General features: G+C 37.1%; 4 protein-coding genes across 4 annotated transcripts; 2 read left to right on the top strand and 2 right to left on the bottom strand.

The window, feature by feature from the left end:
* Window positions 1–165: 165 nt before the first annotated feature.
* Window positions 166–4,006, bottom strand: LOC130730606 (F-box/kelch-repeat protein SKIP30). Its single transcript, XM_057582659.1, has 2 exons — window positions 3,755–4,006; window positions 166–1,770 (listed from the first exon to the last, which is right to left on the bottom strand). Exon 2 carries the CDS (start codon window positions 1,696–1,698, stop codon window positions 661–663), a length of 1,038 nt encoding a protein of 345 aa, XP_057438642.1. The 5' UTR covers window positions 1,699–1,770; window positions 3,755–4,006; the 3' UTR covers window positions 166–660.
* Window positions 4,007–8,014: 4,008 nt separating this feature from the next.
* Window positions 8,015–9,363, bottom strand: LOC130730605 (non-specific lipid transfer protein GPI-anchored 5-like). The gene is made up of 3 exons (XM_057582658.1): window positions 8,849–9,363; window positions 8,679–8,744; window positions 8,015–8,233 (listed from the first exon to the last, which is right to left on the bottom strand). The coding sequence occupies exons 1-3, from the start codon at window positions 9,201–9,203 to the stop codon at window positions 8,082–8,084; spliced, it is 573 nt and encodes a 190-aa protein (XP_057438641.1). The 5' UTR covers window positions 9,204–9,363; the 3' UTR covers window positions 8,015–8,081.
* A 2,099-nt stretch (window positions 9,364–11,462) lies between these two features.
* On the top strand, window positions 11,463–13,214 carry LOC130732663 (non-specific lipid transfer protein GPI-anchored 16-like). Its single transcript, XM_057584670.1, has 4 exons — window positions 11,463–11,857; window positions 11,990–12,016; window positions 12,115–12,186; window positions 12,715–13,214. Exons 1-4 carry the CDS (start codon window positions 11,509–11,511, stop codon window positions 12,939–12,941), a joined length of 675 nt encoding a protein of 224 aa, XP_057440653.1. The 5' UTR covers window positions 11,463–11,508; the 3' UTR covers window positions 12,942–13,214.
* Window positions 13,215–13,850: 636 nt separating this feature from the next.
* LOC130730604 (pentatricopeptide repeat-containing protein At1g03100, mitochondrial) lies at window positions 13,851–17,553 on the top strand. Its single transcript, XM_057582657.1, has 3 exons — window positions 13,851–14,004; window positions 14,125–14,202; window positions 14,903–17,553. Exon 3 carries the CDS (start codon window positions 14,957–14,959, stop codon window positions 17,285–17,287), a length of 2,331 nt encoding a protein of 776 aa, XP_057438640.1. The 5' UTR covers window positions 13,851–14,004; window positions 14,125–14,202; window positions 14,903–14,956; the 3' UTR covers window positions 17,288–17,553.
* The last annotated feature ends 6,012 nt before the right edge of the window (window positions 17,554–23,565 follow it).

Raw genomic sequence — 23,565 nt, 5'->3', positions numbered from 1 at the left:
AGATATTTATAAATTACCACTAAAATAATACTCAACCAATTAACCTGATTTTTTCAATATTGAAAATTCCAATTCGGTGTGTCTAAATTTTATCAATTCAATCAAATCTCCTTTTAAACATCTTTCATAATTCACCTCTACTTCGTTTTCAATTTGCCAGCATACTTGTAACTTGTAAGATCTTTTCTCACCTCAAAAACATTTGAGAATTTATAAGGGAAATACAAGCATAACAAAAGCAGGGTGTACAAACCCTAAGTTTTACAACTTAAATAGTATACTAACCTTCTATCACTAATTAGAGAGATAAATTAGCAGATGAAAGAATGTAAATCCCATCTAATAGCTAATTTAATTTCCATATTAACAAAACTACAAGATCATGAAGTTTTGGAACATAATCCCTCTCAGCTACCTTCAGAAAAGAAAAGAGAAAAAGAACAGAGAATGGTAACAGCTAAAGTGATAGAATGCAAGGTAGAGTAGCACCTATTTGTCCCTGTTTTCTGGTGGACCTTGCCTGTGTTGCTTCAACCAGAACAGATACAGAAACTAACCTCATCACCGCATGTAATAAACACAAATGTCCTTGTCTAGTTGAAGGGATCCAAATCCCTTATGAGCACAAAATACACGAGAGCCTAGATTGAGAGAGGTGGTCTAAATTCTCAGCAGTGTACAACCAAAAATGGTACCGCGACACCGTGTCATTGGGGCTGCCTGGCGCCAAGTTGGTCTCTCATTCCCAAGTGTGAGAACATCAACATCGGATAATGGCTTAAGGTCCCAGTTCAATCTGTCAGGGCCAATGAAGCCTCCAATCACGTATAACTCATTACCTAGGCCAATCATTCCAAACCCAATTCTCCTACGAAACTCGGATGCTGAACCTACAACCTTTCTCACGTCTTTCTCCTGCTTGTGGATAAGTCCATGGCTCATCACATAAAGTGCATCCTGGACAACCGCCATTGGACTTTGGAACCACCCACAATCCTCAACGATCCACCCTGCACCTGCGTTGTCTAAAACTTGAACCGTTGACATATCCTTGTGCAGTACATGCACCTTTCCACCAATCATTACTCCTGAACAGGCTGAGTTATGAGTGCGGTGAAGATCAGGCATTGGGATCCAAACATCCTTCTCAGGGTCATACATTTCTGCTTGAGATATTGATTTTCTACAGCTAGTGAAGCCCCCAGCCACAACAATTTTCCCATTAAGAACACAGCATGCAAACATAGAACGGGGAACAAGCATTGAAGCCCGAAGGGACCACTGCCGGACTACAGGGTCATATGACCATACTTCATCGGTTGCAAAACAACCATATTGGTCACCAGTCCGAGGATCAACAGCATCACTTCCACCACCAATCACAAACAACTTTCCAGCAGTGGAAACAGCACCAAAGTGTGAAAGGTGTCTGATCTTTGAGGGAAGAACAGGAAGTGTAATCCAGAGATCTCTTAGAGGATCATACATCTGCCATAAGTTCTCTGGATCAAAAGCACAGACACACAGCAGCTCCTCAGATGAGCCCACCTCCTTCCGAGCTTTAAATAGTTCAGGGCTACGAATGGCAGCTTGCCAAGATCGAGAGACAAGTTCTAACTTTGGGTGGAGGTAGAACGGAACACGTGCAAGGCACCTAATTGCAACAGCATCAGGAAGTCCTTCAATCAGTCCAGACATTATAAATTTGCAACCACTATTTCATCTGTCTGAGTCTCCACCACTGGCTTCCAGCTGTGAGGGGAGGTGTACCTGCAATCACAACATTTATCCAGCAATATTTAATGATATTGTGATATTATAGAAAATCAAATGAATATATTAGAAGCAATATTATTTTGAAAGGCATGGTGTCATTAGAATGGCAGATAGGCAGTGCAATTGAATATAATTTATGATTGGTACACAGTAACTAATAAGTCTTACATAGCCACATCAGACCCATAGTATTCCAAAGTCCAAACCAGTAGTTCATCCCTCCACCTAATGGTAGGAGACATGTTGACCACATAGACACTTGCACATAATAGTTTCTTTCCTGAGAGTCAACCAATGACATGCTGACTGTTTAATATAAAGCCAAAAAAGTCTTCTAATATATCACACATCTTCACCCTCTTACACCAGCAATTGTCGCATGTTCTCTCAAAGTCTTCAAGTTTCAATAATCAGTTTGCATTTTATCTACCTTCTCCATCACATCCTAGAATTCAGACTGCATATTACTTACAGATAATGTCTCTCTCAACCTCTCTCCCACTGAATAATTAAACAAACAACCATACACATCAACCATCCCAGCGAGAATGTTTAACAGGTCCAAATCTAGACAATTGAAGGATAAAATCTGGTTCATACTTCATTAGGACGGAGCACAAGAGTGCAACCCAGTATCATCTCATATTGATCCCCTTCTACTCACCTAATGCTCTAGTTTTACTTTTAACTTCATATTTCAATATATGCGTGGGGAAACTGTAGGGAGCGATAGATGCTATAATGGTTAACTAATCAGCAGGAACTAATGCCTAAGTAATACCCAAAAACAGGCTTGTCCTTTTTATGTTCTACATTTTTTACTTCTCATATCTTTTGGTTCCCTGGTGGAGAGTTTTCTGTGACATATCCGCATGGTAATACTACAAAACAGTTGCATTCCCATGCCTGACCTGTTATTGACAGTAACATAAACCCTCTCAAAGCTGCATTAACCTTAGCTTTTCACAGCCAATGTTCCATCATCCATGATTCTAAAATATAGCAAATTGCATACTAAAGGGTCAAAGTAAGTTACTCTAATATTCAACTTCCAAAATTAAATGTGCAACTCCAATGACAGAGCAATAACAAGCATAGGAAAAGTTATAAGGAAATAAAATACCAATGTCAGAGACACCTAATTCACATAAATTGTAAAAGGGCATTTGAGAAAACCATGAATGACTCAAGTCAACCCTCGCGATGTAGATGCTTACCAAGCAAAAACAAATGTAAAAAGAATATTGATCCGTAAAAGGACAAATATATTTCATTCTAGCAAAATATGTAAAGAAGCTAGATGTAACCCGACCACACCAACAGAACAGATCGTAGGACAGAGAGAAAGAGAGCAAATATGATCGTCATTTGAACACAAGTTGAGAAAAATGTGAATGGAAAATTGGAAATCAAAGATGGTTCGAAAGAGTTCTGAACGAAACTTTATGAAATTATTTGCACTACTAGTCATGAATGGCTTCTGTTTTGTTAAATTTTATCTATTTTGAAAAATGTATAACAAATGTGAATGGGTCAAAATTCCTTTTGAGTTTTGACCCAAGAACAGCACCAGTTCTGAGTGAAATTTCATGAAAACATCTTCACTATGGAGCAACTCAGTGCTATTCTATGAAGGATAAAGCAATGAACAAGGTCAAATGGTATTTTAGAGATTAAGAAAAAAACAACACAACTTGGATTCATGAACCACTTTCATCATCCACACACAAGCAATACAAAGACACAGCTCTTAGAATTCAAATTGGGATTCAAGCCCTAACATTTTTCAAAACTACAAACAAAATAGAGAGAGCATAACAAACAAAAACAATAGTGATAAAGCAAAACCCAGTTGAAATTCGAGATTAATAAGCAAATGGGTAATCGAAAAACTGCAAATAGGACCAAAATTAGCGCAAATTAAGCATCAACAACCCTCACTGACGACGATTGAGATAGCAGGGAGAAAAGGGTTTACCTGGTAGCGAAGAAGAAATGGAATCGGTAACGAAGATTGTGGAAGAGAGAGAGAAGCGGGTATGAATAGGAATTGATGAGATGAGATGAGATGAGATGCAGAGAGAGGCAAAGGAAACGGCAAGGTGAATTGAAAGACCATGTAACCTTCAACACAAGGACAATGCAAATGTGAATGTGAATATTGTTGGTTTGGTTTGGGTTAGTGTTACTTCCTCTTCCCTTCCCTTCAAGAGATTTTGAAAATATGTAAACCCAATATAGTATATGTCTCAAGATTAGATTAGATAATATTGAATACCAATAAGGTCTAGCAAAAAGTCGGTTCACATTTAATTCAGGATTTAATCTTCGGACAGTTTATATGAAGAATGATTTTTATTGGAAAATGTCTATCTACTCAATGTCGACTCTCGAGAAAGTTTCACGACCGCCAGTTGTGGAATGTGCAGGAAAAAATGAAAACCTAATATGTTGGTTTAGACCGATCAACACAATTGGTAGATAATTGCAGCGCAGGATTCGATTTGATTCGTAAAAAATGTATAAGAAGAATGATTTGTTGAGAGATAACTTACTCATGTGGTCTCGCAGATTCGAGAGGATTAATCTTATGTCAATCAACTCACCTGTGGACGGTGCGAAAATGATTTAGATTAGATGATGATAATAATAAATAGAGGATTAGTGTATAGAAAGGGTTTTAATTATTTTTTCCTATGCGTTTAATAGCTGCGTAACTTGCGTTGCGTACTCATTCATTGATTGTAGCATATTCTTTAATTCCTTTCATTAAACCTTACCCCTACACCTTCTGGAATCTCCAGTATTTTTTTTGTTTTGGACTATTCATTATAGTATACTATTCGCTTTTGTTTTTCTTTCTGCCCAAGCATTGTGTGAAAATGACAATGAATTGGATCTGTATATTCATCTTAATAACAAAAATATTTAAACTCTTTTTTGTATTCATCTCATTTTTTAATTCGGTCAAAGTAAAAATAAATTTCGGTTTCTGTCAAATTCAAAATTTTGACTATTAGTCTTTTATTTTGGACATTAAATTTAGTTTTACTTTAGACAGAATTCCGAGTAAGTAGGACATGTGGTATTTCTAAATTTTGTCAAAGGGACTAAAAATGAAAAAAAAAAAAATTACAAGGGATAAATTAAAAAGTGGATAATCATGTTGCCAGAATCGGCCCATGTCTGAATAACTTAAGACAAGGCAAGGGACAAAAACAGAAGCCACGAGACCGACATCATAAATCCAACATACTGTCTATTATTGAGCAGATTTGTCAAGGTCTCTCTCATGGTCTATCGATCCTTAGGTTGATGAGTAGCACAACTCAAGGAACTCTCATCATAGCAGCAATGCACTCCTCAGTCCTCAGCACATTTCAGTTCAAACCTTGTCTCCAAGACTATATTATGAAACATGACACACCTGCATAGTATATAGTACTTATACTTAATTAACTAGTAAAAAAGTAATATTATGTACTTTGAGCAATATAATCAATTGATCCTTTCAATCCCAAAGTGCTGCTTTGTTTCTCCAATGGATTTTGAGAAAGAAACTCGCTAATCCCTTCAAGGTATAAACTCATGCTCAAGTTACCATTTGGCATGAATTGCATAACAAGGGTCTTCAAGTCTTCTCCCTCGTGATCAAGGATGGAATAAGAAGTGATAACCTTCGCAAGGTTTCGATTCATAATATTTTTCCAAACTTTACATTATCTATTAAAACTTTAAAGGCCATCTAGGAAAGTTAGTAAATCAATTTAGAAAATTTTATCTAATCTTTTTTTTGAACGTAATTTTCTTATCTAATCTTTTTTTGAAATAAATTTTCTTATCTAATCTTAATTTAAGAGAATTAGATAAAAATAGCTTATATATAAAAACATAGAGGGTACTAATATTTTTCTCAAATTTAAACCCAACTCTGTGTTTTATTATTTATTTATTACGACTATTTACGAATTATAAAACACTCCTAGAATCAAACTCACCAAGTTTATAAAAGTGACATTCCAGACCCTATTTAATATGGTTTGAAGTCTGTGAATGATCTATCTATCCCAAAATATAGTGACTTCAACTTGGCTTGGCACATCAAGCATCTAGGCGAGTTCACCACGACGTATCTCAAAGTTTCCTCTGTGTCTGGTATGATTGTTTCTTTATGTCAGGATGAAGTAGAGTAGTTTACTTACTTTTTATCATTCCTATATTTCGGTTTCATCTACTGTGAGTCAGTTTGTAACTGACGCACGGTGCTTCAGTTTATTCTTGGACCAATAGATTTAATATTTTTAATTTGAACGGTTTAGATCAATTACCAATAAAAAAATTCTTTTGTTAAATATATATTGTTTTACTGTTATACCCTTCTCCCTTCCCACGTTTCCCCCACCCCACCACCGTGCCTGATAACCCATGGCGGAGTCCAGCATGTCGGCCATGGAGATTGATGTGATCACGACAAGCCTTGCCGACATCCTTACTGTGAGGAGGTTGAGGGTAAGCTTGAGGCACTGGACACGAGAGAGAAAAGGAAGATGTTGAAGGAGACGACCTTCGTCACGTCGACACTGTCGTCGTAGGCGGAACAAGCACCAAGCCCACCCCACCTCCACCACCACCACCACCACCACCCAACCCCTTCTCCATCTGAGATCTGGAAAGTTTGGATTTGTAAAACAGAGAGCTGGATCTGAAAAGTTTTGATTTAATTTGTCAAAATCATAAGTGAATTTCAGAATCTCCCCCATGGTTCAGCTTTGAATTAACCCGCAGTAGGAGATTCAGATAACAACTGGAAAAAAATGGGGAATGCAAAACACATTATTGAGAAAAGGAAAAAGAAAATTAGATGCTTGTATGAAGAAAGTGTTGATTTTTCTATACACTATTGTTTGATTTTTGTTATTTCTTGGTTTTGACGGTGTGCGACTTTGATTTGAGAAGCCTATGGTGAAAATACAGATCTGGTTTAATCTCTGGTTTAATCTGAGTTCTTTCCCCTTCCCCTTTCTTTGTTCTCCACAGTTGGATTTCTAAACATATATTGCAGATTTTGATGGTGTGTTATGGTGTTAAAACCCAGATTTAGGGGACCAAAGGGACCAAAATCACGTTAGCATTGAAGGTCTCCAAGATGATCATGGAGAAACTTTGTATTGTTGCCTCAACAGCATGTGTGATGAATTGCTGAAATTGCTGGGTTTGTGGAGTGGAAAAGTAGAGAGAGAAAAGAAGAAGAAAGAAAGTTAAAAGACAAAATGGGTATTTTTGTAATTTAAATGGGGAATACTAACTGCAGCACCGTGCGTCAGTTACAAACTGACTCACGGTAGATGCAGCCCAAAAAAGTAAGACTACTAGAATTAATTAGGATGGCCTTACATTCCCCAGTTTCGTCCATCTCGCTAAAATGAATTAGGCATAATACCTAACTTGTTCTAATTAATTAAGCAACCTTTACCTTATGTAACTTGAATACCAAGATTTCTCAAATTTGTTACACGAGCAATAACTTGGCTAATTTTGATGAGTCACGAAACACTCCACTCATCACAAAAAACGCAGATAATCAAGAAATTGGAAACTTTTTTAAAGTGGGTCATATTTATAAAAACAAATCAAGACATAGAGCTGTAAAAACATCCAAACGGACAAAAGCATCAAGATCAGGCGGTACCTCTTCTATCCAAATAGAAAAGATGAGACACTTCAAGCATTAACATTTTGAGTGTTTAAGCAAAACACCAGTTTCCAAATTCTTTGTTTTTATTTGAAATTATGAAATATTTAATGTTTTAAAAGTATTTTGTGCGGATTTTGGCGGGTTAACCGCTAGAAAATGAACTTTTAATAATTCTACATCAAACTATTAATACTTTTTCATGAATTCTCGAAATCATTCAATGTAAATAATGTTGAAGCTTCTTCCATGCCATTACATTTTCGATGATACCGGTAGTATCTTGTAAGTTGTTCGTTATATTAATTTTTTTTATTCTACTATTAATTATTTATAGTTTCACGTATACTTAGGTCATAATTGATTTTGTCTTAGAAATGACATGGAAAAAGCTTTAATTTAAATATTGAGTAAAATCACAATAGTCTTAGATGATCTAATTCCAATAATATTTTGACATTTGAGTCATTTAAACTAGGCTGATCTAAATCTTGGGTGATTTAAATCCTAACTTTGTTAAGAAAAAGGATAAAAGAAAGCAATTAGTGAGCTAGAAGCTATAAATTCAGATAATATAATAAGTTTTTTAATTACATATGTGCAGCGATGAAGCCTAGGTGGTGATCATGAAGTTGAAAATCAAAGTCGTTGCAAAGAGAAACAGAACAAGCAAAGAACATTGTAACTTTGTGGAGCTTGAATTTTCATGATATGATCCCCTGACAATTCCACTGCCTCCTGTCCATGATGAAACAGTACTAGATCCTGTCCCAATACCCAAAAACAAAAATCTTCAAATTAATTTACATGTTCATATATATTACATTTTCTTTCTATTTATTTGCATAGTGGCTAGTCATAATGCTGAAATTGACAGAAACAGATCAAATTGCAAACATTTTTCTCCAATTGAAAAAGGCCAATCCAAATCACATAGGAATTTATGAGATTGAATGCTCAATTTCGTCTTAAAAAGTGTTTGTGTCTTGACAAATTAGTTTTCAGAAAAAGGAAATACACTGCCGCCTCTGATTATATCATATGAGAAGGTTAATTGGTGTTTAATCTGACAATAAAAACTAATTTAACACAATTAGAAACCACGTGAACATGTGATGTTTCTTTCTTATAAGGACTAACTTGCCTAATGCTTACATTTTCACTTTCATGGATGAAATTAAACATTTACTCTTTCTCTTTTGTTTGGTACCTGATGGGGAATTTGGGAAGTTGGAAACAGAAACACCTGTTGGGGATGTTGAAGAAGAAGCTGAGCCTGAAATCACAATGAGGAATCAAAACTTTGTCACATCTCTTAGTCACAGTCACACATTTCATTGTCAAAAAAATAAAAAATTCAGGGAAATTTTTAACTCATACCAGTGCAGGTGGTGGTAATAGGAGGTGTCTGCACGTTACAAGCACTAGGGAGTGTCAAAGCCTGAGTCTGATTGATGTTGAGACTAGCAGCAATAGAAGAGGCACCACCATTAACAACTTCACAAAGACACTGTGGCTGTGACTTCACCACAAAGGAAAGTTGTGAGCAGCAACCAGAAGAAGGGGTGGAGGCACTTCCTGTTATGTAGTCAAGGCAGGGAGAGAGGCTTATGAGCACATCGGTGCAAGCACTTGATTCAGGTGATTGAGATTGAGCCACTGTGGTGGATACACAAAGAGCCACCACCACAAGAAGGAACGTGCTCAGCTGCATTTCAATCCTTCTTGGTGCCATTGCGGTGGTGCTATTTCTATCTGATATTCTGCTTTAAGGTGTATGATCAAATGTCAATATTTAAGTGCTGATCATTGATGGGTTTCTTTGGATCTTTTGCGGGGTGGAAAAGACACTAGAGAATTGCTTATAGCGACAAAAAGAAGTGTGAATTAAAGAGAGGCAGCTGGCTAGCTTTTGCAAGGGAACCACTTTCTTAGTTTTTTTTTGCTTTACATATAATGGATTTTTGTTAAGAATCTAACCGGAACGAATATAAGTATATAACCAATTATCTCAAAAATTAAATGTTTCTATATTATATTTCTAACACGTTATCTCACACATGAGTTTATTAGACTTGAAATGTGGGAAAAAAATACACAAATACATCTTACTTATTTTGTACTGAAATACACTTTATTATCAGATTAATGTATAATAATAAAGATCGAACTCTAGATTATTCAATCATAAAGACTCTAAAAACCATGTCACGAACCAACAATATAAGAAACTCAAGCTATTAGGTGAGGACATGTGTCAACAACATTACTAATTTGATTTAATAAAGTTACCTTATATGTGTCCCTCCTATGGTTCTTAACTTTTCTGCATTGTCCCCAACATAAGAGTATTATAAATACACCATCTTTTCATGATTACTTTACTTAGGACTTAGGAGCGTGATTAGTGATCAAATTAGTGTGCATACGCAATGTTTCATGCTTTTGGTGCAACAATTATGAGGTTTAGTGGAGTGAGCTACTTAAAAGGGAATTAAAAACTGAAATTCTTAAAGACATGGAATAATGACAAGAACAGATGCTTAACGGCGAAGTCATGCCCAATCCAACACAGAATGCTTTATTCCAACAGCTTTTCTGTTTTTCTATCTCAAAGTTTCCACAGATCACGCCAAAGAATAGCAGTAAAAGAATAAAACAGAACAGTGAAAGTGAAAAGTTCTTGTAAGGTAGGGTGGCTATCATGGATCAAATAATATAAAGTTCAATAAAAAATTGTTTCATTGTGTGATGGAAAATCATTTAAATTTAACTCATTCATGATTTGAACTTTGAAGAATAACTTTTCTAAGTAAGTAATTAAGGAAGAAAATGATTAATATTAAGGACATGCTTGACATTTTCACATATCAGAATACATGATAATAATATGAGATCACACTCGCAATAGTGATTGTTAGGTGGTACTATCTTTTTTTTATAATATTAGGTGGTACTATCTTTCTGGATTATAGTCTGTGACAGTTGTATTGAGATACTGTAGAAGCTGATCCATTGCAGAAGTGGTCTATAAGCAAATGTTAGTGGAAGAACTTGGCACAAACAATAACTAATTTTTGTATTTAATAGTTAATTAGAGTCTCTAATACATTGCAAATAACTCAACATTTCATTGTAGAATAAAGCACACATGAGTTCAGGTGGGGTACGAGAGTTGAGAGAGGTCAAGAGAGCAGAGAGTTCGGAGAGATATGAGCGAGGATGGACATAAGTCCAGGTCCTCAAAGAGATTAGGCGAGGTACATTTTGAGCCATAGTTGCTCCCTAAAACATATTCTAGTTTTATGGTCAAGTTTGTCCCGGGTGGTTGCGGAAATGCTCCTCCCTTCAACATTGTCTCTGACGTCGCCATCACCGCCAAGCCACCTCTTTCCACTTGTAACACCCAATTAACCTATCGTGCACCATCGATAGATAAAAAAAACAACATAAATTACCCAAATAACTAAATTTTATATTTATCATTGGTGGAAAAAAGTTTACAACCCATAAGTAAAATTTGGGATCACCGATAGATAATATAAGACCATGATGGTCCAGGTCCATGGTAGATTTAACCGACTTAAATAATGCCACATTTTGTGCAAATGTCAAGTGCACGGGATGGTGCATAAACTTTTGGTGGAATTAATCAAAAGAAATTAGTCCTTTGCCTTGTTTTCACTTATGATTTTCTATCTCAATTGGAATTTCAATTTTGGAGTAACAACATTATCAACTTTAGTAGCAAGTTAATTTGAAGTATCGATCTCTAATTTTCAGGAACGTGAAAAGCCCCATTCTAGCCAAGCCAACCATACCAAACTCGACGTATGTAACTCTAACTTGTGGTAATTACAGGAAGAATTTTCCTCTGGAAATGTTAGTGATGCTAGTCAAGGTAGTTGAACTCCTATATCATATTCAAATCTACCAATTCTCTTCTCTAGAATATTGCTTCACCATCACATTATATAAGCCATTCCATATAATCCAATATAGCACACACATCGACTCTCTAGCATCAAAGAGTGATCCTCATGGAAAAGTTAAGTGCATTTCAAATGAGAGTGATACTAATTATACTAGCAGCCCTAATTGTCTCTTCAGTAAAATTGGTCCATGGGCAGATTAGTACACCCTGCACAACCGCTTTGATGAGCACTTTCACTCCATGCGCAAACATTATTACAGGAAGCACTAACAATGGTTTCGCGCCACCATCTACATGTTGTGATTCATTGAGGTCCTTGATGAACACTAACATGGATTGTGCTTGCTTGGTAATCTCTGCCAATGCTCCTCTTTTCCAACTACCCATTAACCAAGTTCTTGCCCTCTCCCTCTCACGAGCTTGCAACATTAATGGAATTGCTCTACAGTGCAAAGGTGAAAATCACCAAAAGCAATTCATATTGTTGCATCTAACTACTATTCTTGTTTGGACAAACTTTAATTTTCCTACTTTTCCCAATATACCAATTTGACTCATAATAGTAATTTTTTTTTTTTACATTGCAGCTTCTGGTTCTCCTTTGCCAGCTCCAGGTATTGATTAGTTAGATGCTTTTTTATAAACCAAAAGAAAATTTACTTCTTTTATTTACAAAAAATGACTAAATTAAACTGGTTATTTATTGTGGCAGGCCCAGCAATTTTTGGATCAAATAACCCAACTCTCCCTTCATCAAGTGCTGCACCTACCTTTAGTCCACAAGGTAGTTTAATTAATTAATGTTCCTAATAGCTCTTAGAAAAATGGGGCTCAAATTTTTAAAGGGGAACAATTGTGCATTTGGTTAATGTGAGGGTCGTGTTGATGAGTGAGCTGCCAATATCTCTGTAAGCGATCTATGGTCTTAGAGGCATGCACTAACCTGTGGTGAGGATCGAAGCCGAACTCACTCAAACTTTTTTGATATTAAAAAAAGTAGGGTATGTCGTGTAAAAAAAAAACAGAATCATATGATAAAGATAAAGACACATTAAGTTATGAAAGTATCAAATGAAAGAACAAACAAATGCAAAAATTACCTTAAATTTCCTTTGCATGGATCAAACATTAGTGCATTGTTTTCTTTTTTCTCCACGGTCTCTCTACTCTTCGTACATTAATTAATGCAACCAATGCAGCAAGAGATGTAAATCCAGAAATATGAACTAGTACTATTATTAATTGTAGATTATTACTGAATTTCTGTGAGAATCTTACAAAAAGAACTGGAAATTTATGTGAACATGGGCAGGTTCAGAAACCATAGCTGAGGGTAAAGCACACAAATATGAGAATCTGCAAGTGGCACAGACACTGGTGGCACCAGCATCATCACCAGTGGAAGCAGAATCTCCGACCAGAACTCCAGGAATCCGACCAGTTTTGACTACTCCACATCCTTCAGCATCTACCCCATCTTGTGCTTCCTTGTCACCTTTTGCATTCACACTCTTAGCAATCATGGTCTTTGGCATCTAATAAATTGTTAATGTACAACAGCAGACACGAATATACCTCACTTAATACATAACATTGAGGTTGATGCTCTGTTTTTGTATAATCTTGCACGGCCTTCTGATTATTTAATTTATATATTGATACATAACTCCTTTCCTTTTTATGGGGTTTAATTGTGATGTATTGTTACACTAAGATTCAAATCATATTTTGCCAAATAGTATGTAGATTTTTAATTTTAATTAAAACTTATATTTTCGGATGTGATGAAATCAATTGAATGTTTATGTTAAATACATTTACACTGAGAGTGCACGAGCCTTAATTAACTGTATATAATCTTCACATAACATACATTCTAATTAATTCATCATTTGCACGTGTTGGCACTCAAAAATTGGTTATTTTATAACGATTATAAATACAAGTCAAAAATGGATGTTAGCTTATCTGCGAGTAGCTAGCCGTTTGAGGGATGTGAGTAAAAGCTGAGTAAAGAAAGAGTTTTGCACCTACACGGGATTAGTGGACAAATACATAAACCTAGGCCTGTATTGAAGAACAAAAATTATTTATTGAGTAATCGCTTCTTTAAGAAATTATTGGGTTGATTTCTCATCCGACTCACACAGTAATTATTAGATTTATTTTATTTGAATCAACGAAAACAAACCGATTAGGATAAAGAAAATATTGTATAGACACCTAATGAGTGTAAACACCAAGAGTAAGAAATAAAGATAAGAAAGACAAATAGTGAATATGATATATTATCTGATTTAACAATAATCGAGAGATAAAAAGAAAAAGTGGCATCTTCGGTATAATCTCAACCCTCAAGTACACTACAACTACAAGACAAAAATTTATGACTTGCAACTTTAATTATAAGTAAAGTAAAATAATTAACAATTAATCAACATTAGAATAAGAAAACTTAAAAGGACTAACAACTTGCAAACCGGCCACCGTCATCTGAAGGCAACAGTTTTGTTCGCGCCTTCCTTCACTCACACACGAACACAGCTCTCTGCCACCACCAGCACTCAACAAACCCATCTCACCACATGCTTTGTATATCAAGGTCTTCACTTTCTCTGATTTTGTTTACGTTTCTGATTAGTTAGTGGATGCGCACTACCTGTTTGGTAAAATGCCCCAAAGAAAAAGAATGTTTTTTAATGTAATATTTTTATCATTGCAGGTTATTATGATAATGGAACATGTCAAATTCTCTCCCTCTTAAAATCATGTTATTGCTGATGACAAGATTCTTATCCTGGTGAGACACAGATTCTATGTTAATTGGTTTCTGGGATTTTTGTCAACTTCATTCTTTCTATAGTTCCAATGTCAAGTTTCAAACTTCAAATTCAGCTTCTAGTACCCGTGATGAACTTATTTTCATGAAATTTTTTAACCGTCACACGAAATAATAGTTTTCAAGTTGCTTGAAGTAGCTGAATCCAAAACCTAAACTGCCATTAACTTTGGATTAAGGAGTTTCTGTTTTTCTTCCAACTTTTTGACAGCAAACTCTATACTAAATGACCTTGTTAATTTGGGATTTTTTTTGGTATTTGTCTTTTTCTGCCAGATTTGTTTTTAGCTTTATGTTAATAGTTTGTGAAGGGATCTGTAAAAATGATGCCAAAGCATAGTTTTCATGTTTCTGCATCACAAGATAGTAGTGATCACTTTGACCAATATAATTCATTGGCTTTTTTTGGAGATGTTTTATCAAATTATGAATGAGATAATTCAGAATTTTTCTATATTAGATTCAAGTTTATATTTTGTGTCTCATGAATTCACGACAATGCTTGGTGTTTAGTTAAGATATCAAACCTCCTTCTGTGTTTGTTTTCTTCCACACTCTTGTTATAATGTTTATTCCTCATTCTGAGAGTAGTTTTGTACTGTTTTAGTATAGAATTTGTTATTTGTTATGTTGTTTACCAATGAATACTATGCATCTACAGATTTTTATTGACGTCATTCTGGAATTCACCTTCACAAATTGCTGATAGTTCAAGATGCTTGCAATACGGAAGGTCAAAACAGGTCCAGATCTTGCTTTTGTTTTACGTTTCATGGTTGCTACTTGCAATTATGGCAATGCCCGAGTTTCAAATAACAGAAGTCTCCAGTCTGTTGTTAAGTCTGTTAGCCCTTCTTTAGCCAACTCGCGTGCACATGCACTTCTACAAGGACTATATTTCTCAAGTATGGCCGAAAGAATCCTGGTCCAGGCTCAAGACCCAGCCAAAGTTAGTTTGGAAATAGAAAATGCTATCGATGAGAATCAATTAGATTATTCATGGAAGTTATTTGAGCAGCATATGCACATGGATGGATTTCCCAGAAAATCTGTCTTCAACAAGCTTGTAACAAGTTATGTCGAAAGCCTTGATACGCAATGGTTGCGAAAAGCTTATGAGTTGGAAGAACGTGCTATTGAGGAAGGTAAACACGACTTGTTAGAGAAGGAGGTGCTTATCTATCTTAGCCTTGGCCTTGCAAAAGCCGGACTACCTGTTCTAGCATCAACTATTTTAAGAAAGATGATTGGTATGGGCCATTTTCCTCGTGTCACTGCTTGGTCTGCAGTTTTGGCGAACATGTCACAAACAGCTGATGGAAGTTACCTTGCTGCTGAGTTGATCCTTGAAATAGGTTATATGTTCCAAAACAACAGAGTTGATCCGCGTAAAAAGAGCAATGCACCTTTGATAGCTATGAAGCCAAACACGGCTGCTTTTAACATTGCGTTGGCAGGTTGTCTCTTATTTGATACATCTAGAAAGGCAGAGCAACTTCTTGATATGATGCCTCGAATCGGCGTCAAAGCGGATTCAAACTTACTAGTAACAATGGCACGCATATATGAGAGAAATGGGCGAAGAGAAGAGCTTAAGAAGCTGCAAAGGCACATAGAGGACGCTCCAAATCTAACTGATATACAGTTCCGACAGTTCTACAATTGTTTGCTCACATGCCATTTGAAATTTGGGGATCTAGATTCTGCATCGAACATGGTTTTAGAAATGCTTGGGAAAGCAAAGCAAGCAAGAAATTCACTTGCCGCTGCCAAATTTATTAATGGTGCAGCAAAACTTGATCATAACTATTTTCCTGGACCAGCTTCTGTGCATAGTTTGAGCAACAGTGAGGTTATGGGTAGTTTAGAAAATAACCAGCCAATAAGATCTGCTTTTTCATCTTATGAGGAGTTCTTGAAAGATCGAAACTTCTTACAGCTTGAAGCAGAGTCAAATGCTGTGCTTGGTTCTTTATTAGCTAAGCTGCAGAAACATGTTGATTTGATTACAACCAAACATGGTATTCTGCAACCCACTGAAACAATATATGTAAAATTAGTTAAAGCTTTTCTAGAGGCCAACAAGACCAAGGATTTGGCAGTGTTTCTTCTCAAGGCAGAGAGAGAAGATTCCCCATTTTCCAATGACAATTCAGCCTTGGTTCATGTTATTAATTCGTGCATCTCACTTGGATGGTTGGATCAAGCACATGATCTCCTTGACGAGATGCGTCTAGCTGGAGTTAGAACTGGCTCATCTGTATATGCTTCTCTCTTGAAAGCATATTGTCAAGCAAACAGGGCTGCGGATGTCGCATCGCTTTTGAGAGACGCTAGGAAGGCCGGTATCCAGCTTGACTCAAGCTCTTATGAGGCAATGATCCAATCCAGGGTGCTCCAGGAAGATACAAAGGGAGCACTCAAACTATTTCAAGAGATGAAAGAGGCAAAGATTCCGAAAGTTAGTCGACAGAACCCTGGCATGCTAACTAAAAGTGGTGCTGAAACAGATGAAGCCACCCTGATGACAAAGCTATTGCATGAAATCAAGGAAGGACAGAGTGTGGATTGTGGGGTTCATGATTGGAATAACGTGATCCACTTTTTTTGTAAGAAGAGACTAATGCAAGATGCAGAAAAGGCTCTGAAGAAGATGAGAAGCTTAGGCCACTCACCCAATGCACAAACTTTCCATTCGATGGTCACTGGGTATGCTGCCATTGGAGGCAAATATCTGGAGGTAACCGAGCTGTGGGGTGAGATGAAATCTCTTGCTTCTTCGTCATCCTCCATGAAGTTTGATCAGGAACTTCTAGATTCTGTGCTGTATACATTTGTGAGGGGTGGATTCTTCACTCGAGCCAATGAAGTCGTGTCCATGATGGAAAAGGGGAAAATGTTCATTGACAAGTACAAGTACAGAATGCTATTCTTGAAATATCATAAAACACTTTACAAAGGCAAGGCTCCCAAATTTCAGACAGAATCTCAGCTAAACAAAAGGGAAGCAGCCATTGCTTTTAAAAGGTGGATAGGCTTGACTTGAGAAAGTGTCAGCCAAGTATTAGCTCTTTCAACTTTCAACCCCATCATTTTCATGACTTCGTTGAATTTCTACCTTTTCTCATTTAGATTTAGAGCTCTATTTACACAAATGGTGTAATTTGTATTGAAAAATACTAAATCAGTGCATATTTCAAAGAAACTCCTATCACAGTGTAAGTTGTATTTAGATTTTAGAGGATACAACTAACTTTTTTTTTTATAAAAATATGGCTTTTCCATTAATTTTATAACCTTTCAATTTTGTAGCAGCCAAAATAGGCCATGAACTTATATGAAAGTGTTTGAAGTCGCTGTTAACCCTTAACATGAATTCGTCGGTGCAGATTTCTTGATTGTGTGAATTTAGGATTGTCCTGACTGAATCGTTTCCACTACCATATAGTCCTTAGCCTCAATAGTGCCTTGGTTGTCAAGGCTAGTGCATGTGTTTGTCCGAAAATACTCTGCTAGTCTGCTTTGTTAACTTTGTGTCACCTCACATAGGATTAGAGTTTCAGAGAAACATAGAGGGGATAGAAGAAAAGAGAGTTATGACGGCATCTTTGTTTTCATGTTGAAATATTTTAAATCACTTCTCCCTTCACAAGAGCTATTCTCATATAGCATACTTAGATTAGTTTGTATTTCTCTCAAGATCAATTTTCAGGCACAGACGCTACTCATAAGTCATATGAGATTTTCTCATAATTAAACAATACATTCTCAAATATACTATATATCCATAGCTTTTTTCAGAATCACTTATCCTCGCAAAGCAAATGTCTGAATCTGAGAGGTGGACGGTCACGATTGCATGTTTTCTCCATTTTTTTTCTCTGTTCCCCTCATAATAGTGCCATGATGCTTGCAAGAAAGACTAGCATAAGAATTAAAGATGAATGGCCCCAAATCAGGGAATGAATACCTAAAGGGGTAAAGTTAGCCATATTATTTGAATCATCTAAAGTTCTAGTGATAGGTTGGTGCCTAGATACTACATTCTCCAAAAGATTGGGACCTGTCATCCCCAGGAAGGGCACCCAATAATTGGATTCAACAATGAAGAGTATGTTTTGATTACATTTCAAATGAAACTAAAAGAACATTTAGCCAATTCAAGAGCTAAGTTTACTGATGAAAGAGCTAAGTTTCATTCAGTAAAAACATATTTTGTCAATCGAAAATTGTGTTTCTCTGCATTGGAATTAGTGTTTACCGATGAAAACGTTAAAACAAACACACCTAATTGATAGAGAGAAACTTTACCAAGCAAAACCTAAGAGAGAAAATTAAAAGAAAATTAAGATAAGAAAGTTAAATGAGACTTTTGCCAATTTTTTTGTTATCCATTCAACATCAAAAGATACAATTTATAACTAAAACCTAATTCGCTAGATGACGACGTCTTCCTAGTAAAGGGAATATTCTAGAAGTTGGCACTTAATAAGAGTCTGGACATTAAACCTAAATTAATAAAAATTGTAAATAATTAAAAGGTAAACTGCATAAGGCCCAATATCCATTAGCCCGCCAGAATGAACCTTCTACCACTGATATCTTTGATTATTGATCAGATCAGAGATTTTTCTTCTTTCTTTTGTTTCAAAATTTAAAAATATTCATTTTGAAATAATTAATGAAAGAATTAATTTGAGAAACATTGATATTAAAAAGTTAACTTATTATGGTGTGTGCGGAAGTGCTAGTCTGGGACAATCTACCCGGACTCGTTTTTATAGTTTACATACTTCTGTGTTTCTTCGCGAGTGGATCCGCTAGCTTCCTTTCCCTGTCTTGTGGCGTAAAATAAATTAAGAAGAGGCTTTTTTTCTCTGCACACTAAACCAAGCCTTGCTCGGAGGGCTTTGTTACTGACTAGGAAGACTTTGTTTCTCTGTTAGTAGTTGTTTTGCGTGATTGTGATTTAAGTATCTATCTATTGGTGCACTTTTTGTATTGTCTTGTTAGGATTGCAGTTCCCTTTGATGATTGTAATTTGTAAGTGCTGTTTTGCCTATCATCAATCAATTTATTCCTTTGACCAAAACAAAAATGGCAGGGGATATATGTGAATTTTTAGACCATTCTCAACTGTTGAGGTTGGTGCCTGAGTGAGGGAAGAAAACCTCAGCTTTGCCAAAATCACGTTAAATTACATAAATGATTCGCAATTTGTAGGAAAACAATACCCGTGAAGAAAAAAAACTGAGTCAGTTTACTTTGTAAGGCTAGTATTAATGTGAGGTTTTTACTTTGGGGTAGCAAATGAGATGGTTTTTAACCCAAAAAACTCAGGTAATGGTTAAGTGACAAGTCTCTTTCCTCATTTTCATTTTCTGAGCCTTTCTGATAGGAACCCAGATATTAGTAGTCCTAGTATTGCTAAGGTATTTATTAGGAAGGGTAGAAAGGGAAATAAAATTGATTCCCACTAGTGATAACTGCCAAGCTGATGTGGCAGTATCTTCAGGGTGCTAGGAGTGTGAAAGAGAGAGAATGCTGAGGTGAGAATGGCTATATAAGCGTGTATTGTGAGAGAGAGGTTAGGCTTGATTTGGGATTAGGCTTGGGAGAGTAGAGGCACTCTCGAATTGCCTCAGTTTCTTATCTTTAATTTTCTACTGTTATTTGTAATTCCCTAAAACACTGCTTCTGGGTATTTTCCAGAGGATTCAGTGTTCATCTATCCTATTTTCACTCTCAGTCATTGTGCTATTTTCTGGTTCCTAACATTGGTATCAGAGCACCGATCTAGGTGCTGTGGTAGCCTTTGATTTGCTAAGATGTTTCCAGAATTTGATGGAAGAGTGGCTTATGGATGGATCATCACCGTAGAGCAGTACTGTGAGGCCAAGGGAATATCAGAGGAGAAGAAATTCTCAGTGGCGGAGAAGGCATTGACGCGTGATGCGCTCCTTTGGTGGAACGACTGGAAAAGAAGAAATCAGAGGGCAACATGGATGGATTTTGTGATAGCTCTACTCAGAAAATTCGAACCAGATTCTGATTTGTTTCTGCCAGATCCAGTTCAAGATACTGGGGAGGAAGAAAAACAGACGGATGAAACCAGAAAAGCCAAAGCCACAAACCTGGAACTGAGAAGAAATTGGTGTGAAGAATGGGTCAAGTTTCGTTGCACTGGTGATGAACGGTTCGAAGGTGACCGGATTTCAAAGAATGAGGAAACTGAAGAGGATCTGACAGAGAACATCATCGTTGCAAGGGAAGAGATGACCATTGCTGCGAAACTCCAGATCTGCTACACTCTTCAGGAATCAAGAGGTGAGGCGGCGGGAGTGATGATAAGTGTCAAGCAACCACCACCACCGGAGATGATAAATCAGGAAGAGAAGAAGATCGAACAAGTACCACCAGACCAATCATATCGTGGGGCAGCGCTAACATCGGCGACGCCCATGTTCATAACGAGGACAAGGTCAGTTTACGACCAACGGTTGTATACTCTGCAGGCAACGGAAAGCGGATTGGCCAATTTGCCACCACCACAACCACCAGATAAGTCGTGTCATGCGGTGGTTGAAGAGACGCTCAAAGGAGCAAAATGGAAGCAAACTCAAAAACATCCACCACCAAAACCACCGGAGTACTTGGACTGTGGATGTAATCCAGCGGCGTACGCCACAACGCCGGCGCCGGCGAGGTCGGAGGACAAGGCTACACCGGCGACGAGAATGAGAGAGAAGATAGCAGAAGTTTCTAGACGTCTGAAGGCAAGTGCATGGGCAAAGTGGGTGAAACAGGAATTGGACCCTTCTCTCAGCATAATGGGCCTGGCCCAACGTGATAGTAGCTGTGTTGCAACAGGTAATTTGCTTCTTAAACTTCTGATTGCTTTTGGCAAAATAGAGAGAAAATTACAAAATTTGGGCCCATTATATGAATCAATAGATTGTGGCCCAATAACTGAAAATAGAAATAAGCCTTCTCAAAAAGGGAATCAGATATGTGGAGTTCTTCGTACTTGTGTTATAGTTCATCTATGGTTGAATCCCAAGATGTTTATGGATGCTAAACATGGTTCAATTGTTCAAATATCCTTCTTTGAGGCTAGCAACCTACAAGTTCTCAAAGATTCATCTCTTATTCATTCTAATGCAAACTTGGGAGTTCATGGACAAAGCTTTTTGAACTTGTCTGAACTTGGAAATTTGATTGAAGCCCAACATCTAATTTTATCATTACTTACCAATAGCAAGGTTGGGTCTGGACCTGTTCTAAGAGGTCCTTTAGAGGTTTCTGGAGAAGATAACATGATGGTAGCACAACTCTACTGGGAAATTGAAAATGGCATGGTGGAATTGCCTCATCCTCCTGAAAAGTGTAATAAGAATTCTTCATGGATTCTCACACATCAGATATGTCGGGTTGAAATTGCTATTGTTGAAGTAGCCACAACTGGTTCGGGTTTGCGTTTTCCCTGGATTAGAAGGCTCTCAGTAGAAGTGAGTATAGATGTGGATTTTCCAACAATAATACAGCTCCAGGTACAATCTAAAATACCATTCTGCAGTACTTTAAAAGCTCTTACTCCTAATGAGATGATCAAGCAAGGGGTACAAGCTGTTTCCTTTCACAACACAGATGGAATTTGGTATGTGAAGTGGCAGAAAGATTCTAAGTCATGCTTACTAGACTCTTGTGTAATTTACATGATATTGAGAGTTGTTAAAGCAGTTGCTAAAAACACAAATAACATTCCAATGGAGAAGCACATGGACCCCTCCTATGTCATTTGCTCGTTGGAATACGGAAGGTTGACCCAGGAAATTCAGAAGCTCATTGAGGGGGAAGGTGACATAGTTACAGTAAGAGTAAGAATGAAGAACACAGCTGTCTGCATTATTACCACAATGACTTGTAGTACACTTGATGTCAAGAGGGCCAATGAAGAGACTGAACAACAACCGGTGATCTCTAGCCATATGTTCATCTCTAGAAGGGTGAGGACACCTGACCTTGTTGCCCAGGCTGTCTGCTATGCTTGCACACAAGCTGATTTTGCTAAGGAAATTTTTAGCAAGTCCTGGACACATATGATAGCAGCTAAGACTCTATTGCTTGGGTTGCTTGTTGCGATTGAATGCAAGATGAATACATGGGACCCTGGAGGTTGTTCTTATTTTTCAGCAACGACTTGGTCTACATCCTGTTTCAAACAATGGGATTCAGGAGGCGTATTACTGAGTCAACCTCTTCCGTCTTGCTTAAATGAAGAGGGGGAACTGCAACCTGAACTTGAACAACTACTGATTTCAAGATCTGGACAGCAGGGAGATAGGGAAGTGCCTATGAAGTGGAAGACCCTACCTGATTCTGACAGCTCATGGGAGTCCTTGGCAGCCATGAAGGAATGTTTCCAACTTCCATCCTTGAGGACAAGGATGTTTTTGAGGAAGGGAGAGATGATAGGAACCCAGATATTAGTAGTCCTAGTATTGCTAAGGTATTTGTTAGGAAGGGTAGAAAGGGAAATAAAATTGATTCCCACTAGTGATAACTGCCAAGCTGATGTGGCAGTATCTTCAGGGTGCTAGGAGTGTGAAAGAGAGAGAATGCTGAGGTGAGAATGGCTATATAAGCGTGTATTGTGAGAGAGAGGTTAGGCTTGATTTGGGATTAGGCTTGGGAGAGTAGAGGCACTCTCGAATTGCCTCAGTTTCTTATCTTTAATTTTCTACTGTTATTTGTAATTCCCTAAAACACTGCTTCTGGGTATTTTCCAGAGGATTCAGTGTTCATCTATCCTATTTTCACTCTCAGTCATTGTGCTATTTTCTGGTTCCTAACACTTTCTTGCATGTTGGACCGTCACTGGTAGTTGAAGTTACCATACTCTGTAGAAAGATCACGTGATTGTTTCCTCTTATCAGATAATTTCAATTTTCAAGGACATTTTGTATCCTTCAAGGAAGTTAGAATGATACATTGCCGAGGAATCACACATGGTCCAATTACAAGGTATGAGACTTAAGTCCCACATTGAAGTATGAGATTTAAATGTGAGGTTTATAAGGTCTTGGGTTCTCCAAAATGAACAGCTAGCTTTTGTGATATGGTTCTCCCAAATAGGGGCTAGTGCACCAAATAGGGGCTAGTGCACAGCCAGCCTGGATGAGCGCTGGGGCTGTGGAGCGTGGTTGGATGGGTTCACCAACTACAAGAGTGAAATTTCTTTGGTAACACATTACACATGGTCGCTTAAAATGATCTTAATCCATACTCCATAAATACAGGCTTAATATCGGCTCAATTAGTACA

Source organism: Lotus japonicus, chromosome 1, assembly GCF_012489685.1.
Source record: "Lotus japonicus ecotype B-129 chromosome 1, LjGifu_v1.2".
NCBI classification, from domain to species: Eukaryota; Viridiplantae; Streptophyta; class Magnoliopsida; order Fabales; family Fabaceae; genus Lotus; species Lotus japonicus.
This window is presented reverse-complemented; position numbering and strand designations above follow the sequence as displayed.

What these genes read in the sequence shown, in the direction of transcription:
- LOC130730604 (XM_057582657.1), top strand. Translation starts at nt 14,957, where the DNA reads ATGCTTGCAATACGGAAGGTCAAAACAGGTCCAGATCTTGCTTTTGTT.
- LOC130730606 (XM_057582659.1), bottom strand. Translation starts at nt 1,698, where the DNA reads ATGTCTGGACTGATTGAAGGACTTCCTGATGCTGTTGCAATTAGGTGC.
- LOC130730605 (XM_057582658.1), bottom strand. Translation starts at nt 9,203, where the DNA reads ATGGCACCAAGAAGGATTGAAATGCAGCTGAGCACGTTCCTTCTTGTG. An exon ending in TATTACCACCACCTGCACTG is followed by an intron (nt 8,745 to 8,848) that starts GTATGAGTTAAA and finishes TTGTGATTTCAG; the next exon opens with GCTCAGCTTCTTCTTCAACA. An exon ending in CTTCCCAAATTCCCCATCAG is followed by an intron (nt 8,234 to 8,678) that starts GTACCAAACAAA and finishes GTATTGGGACAG; the next exon opens with GATCTAGTACTGTTTCATCA.
- LOC130732663 (XM_057584670.1), top strand. Translation starts at nt 11,509, where the DNA reads ATGGAAAAGTTAAGTGCATTTCAAATGAGAGTGATACTAATTATACTA. An exon ending in TTCTCCTTTGCCAGCTCCAG is followed by an intron (nt 12,017 to 12,114) that starts GTATTGATTAGT and finishes TTATTGTGGCAG; the next exon opens with GCCCAGCAATTTTTGGATCA. An exon ending in ACCTACCTTTAGTCCACAAG is followed by an intron (nt 12,187 to 12,714) that starts GTAGTTTAATTA and finishes GAACATGGGCAG; the next exon opens with GTTCAGAAACCATAGCTGAG.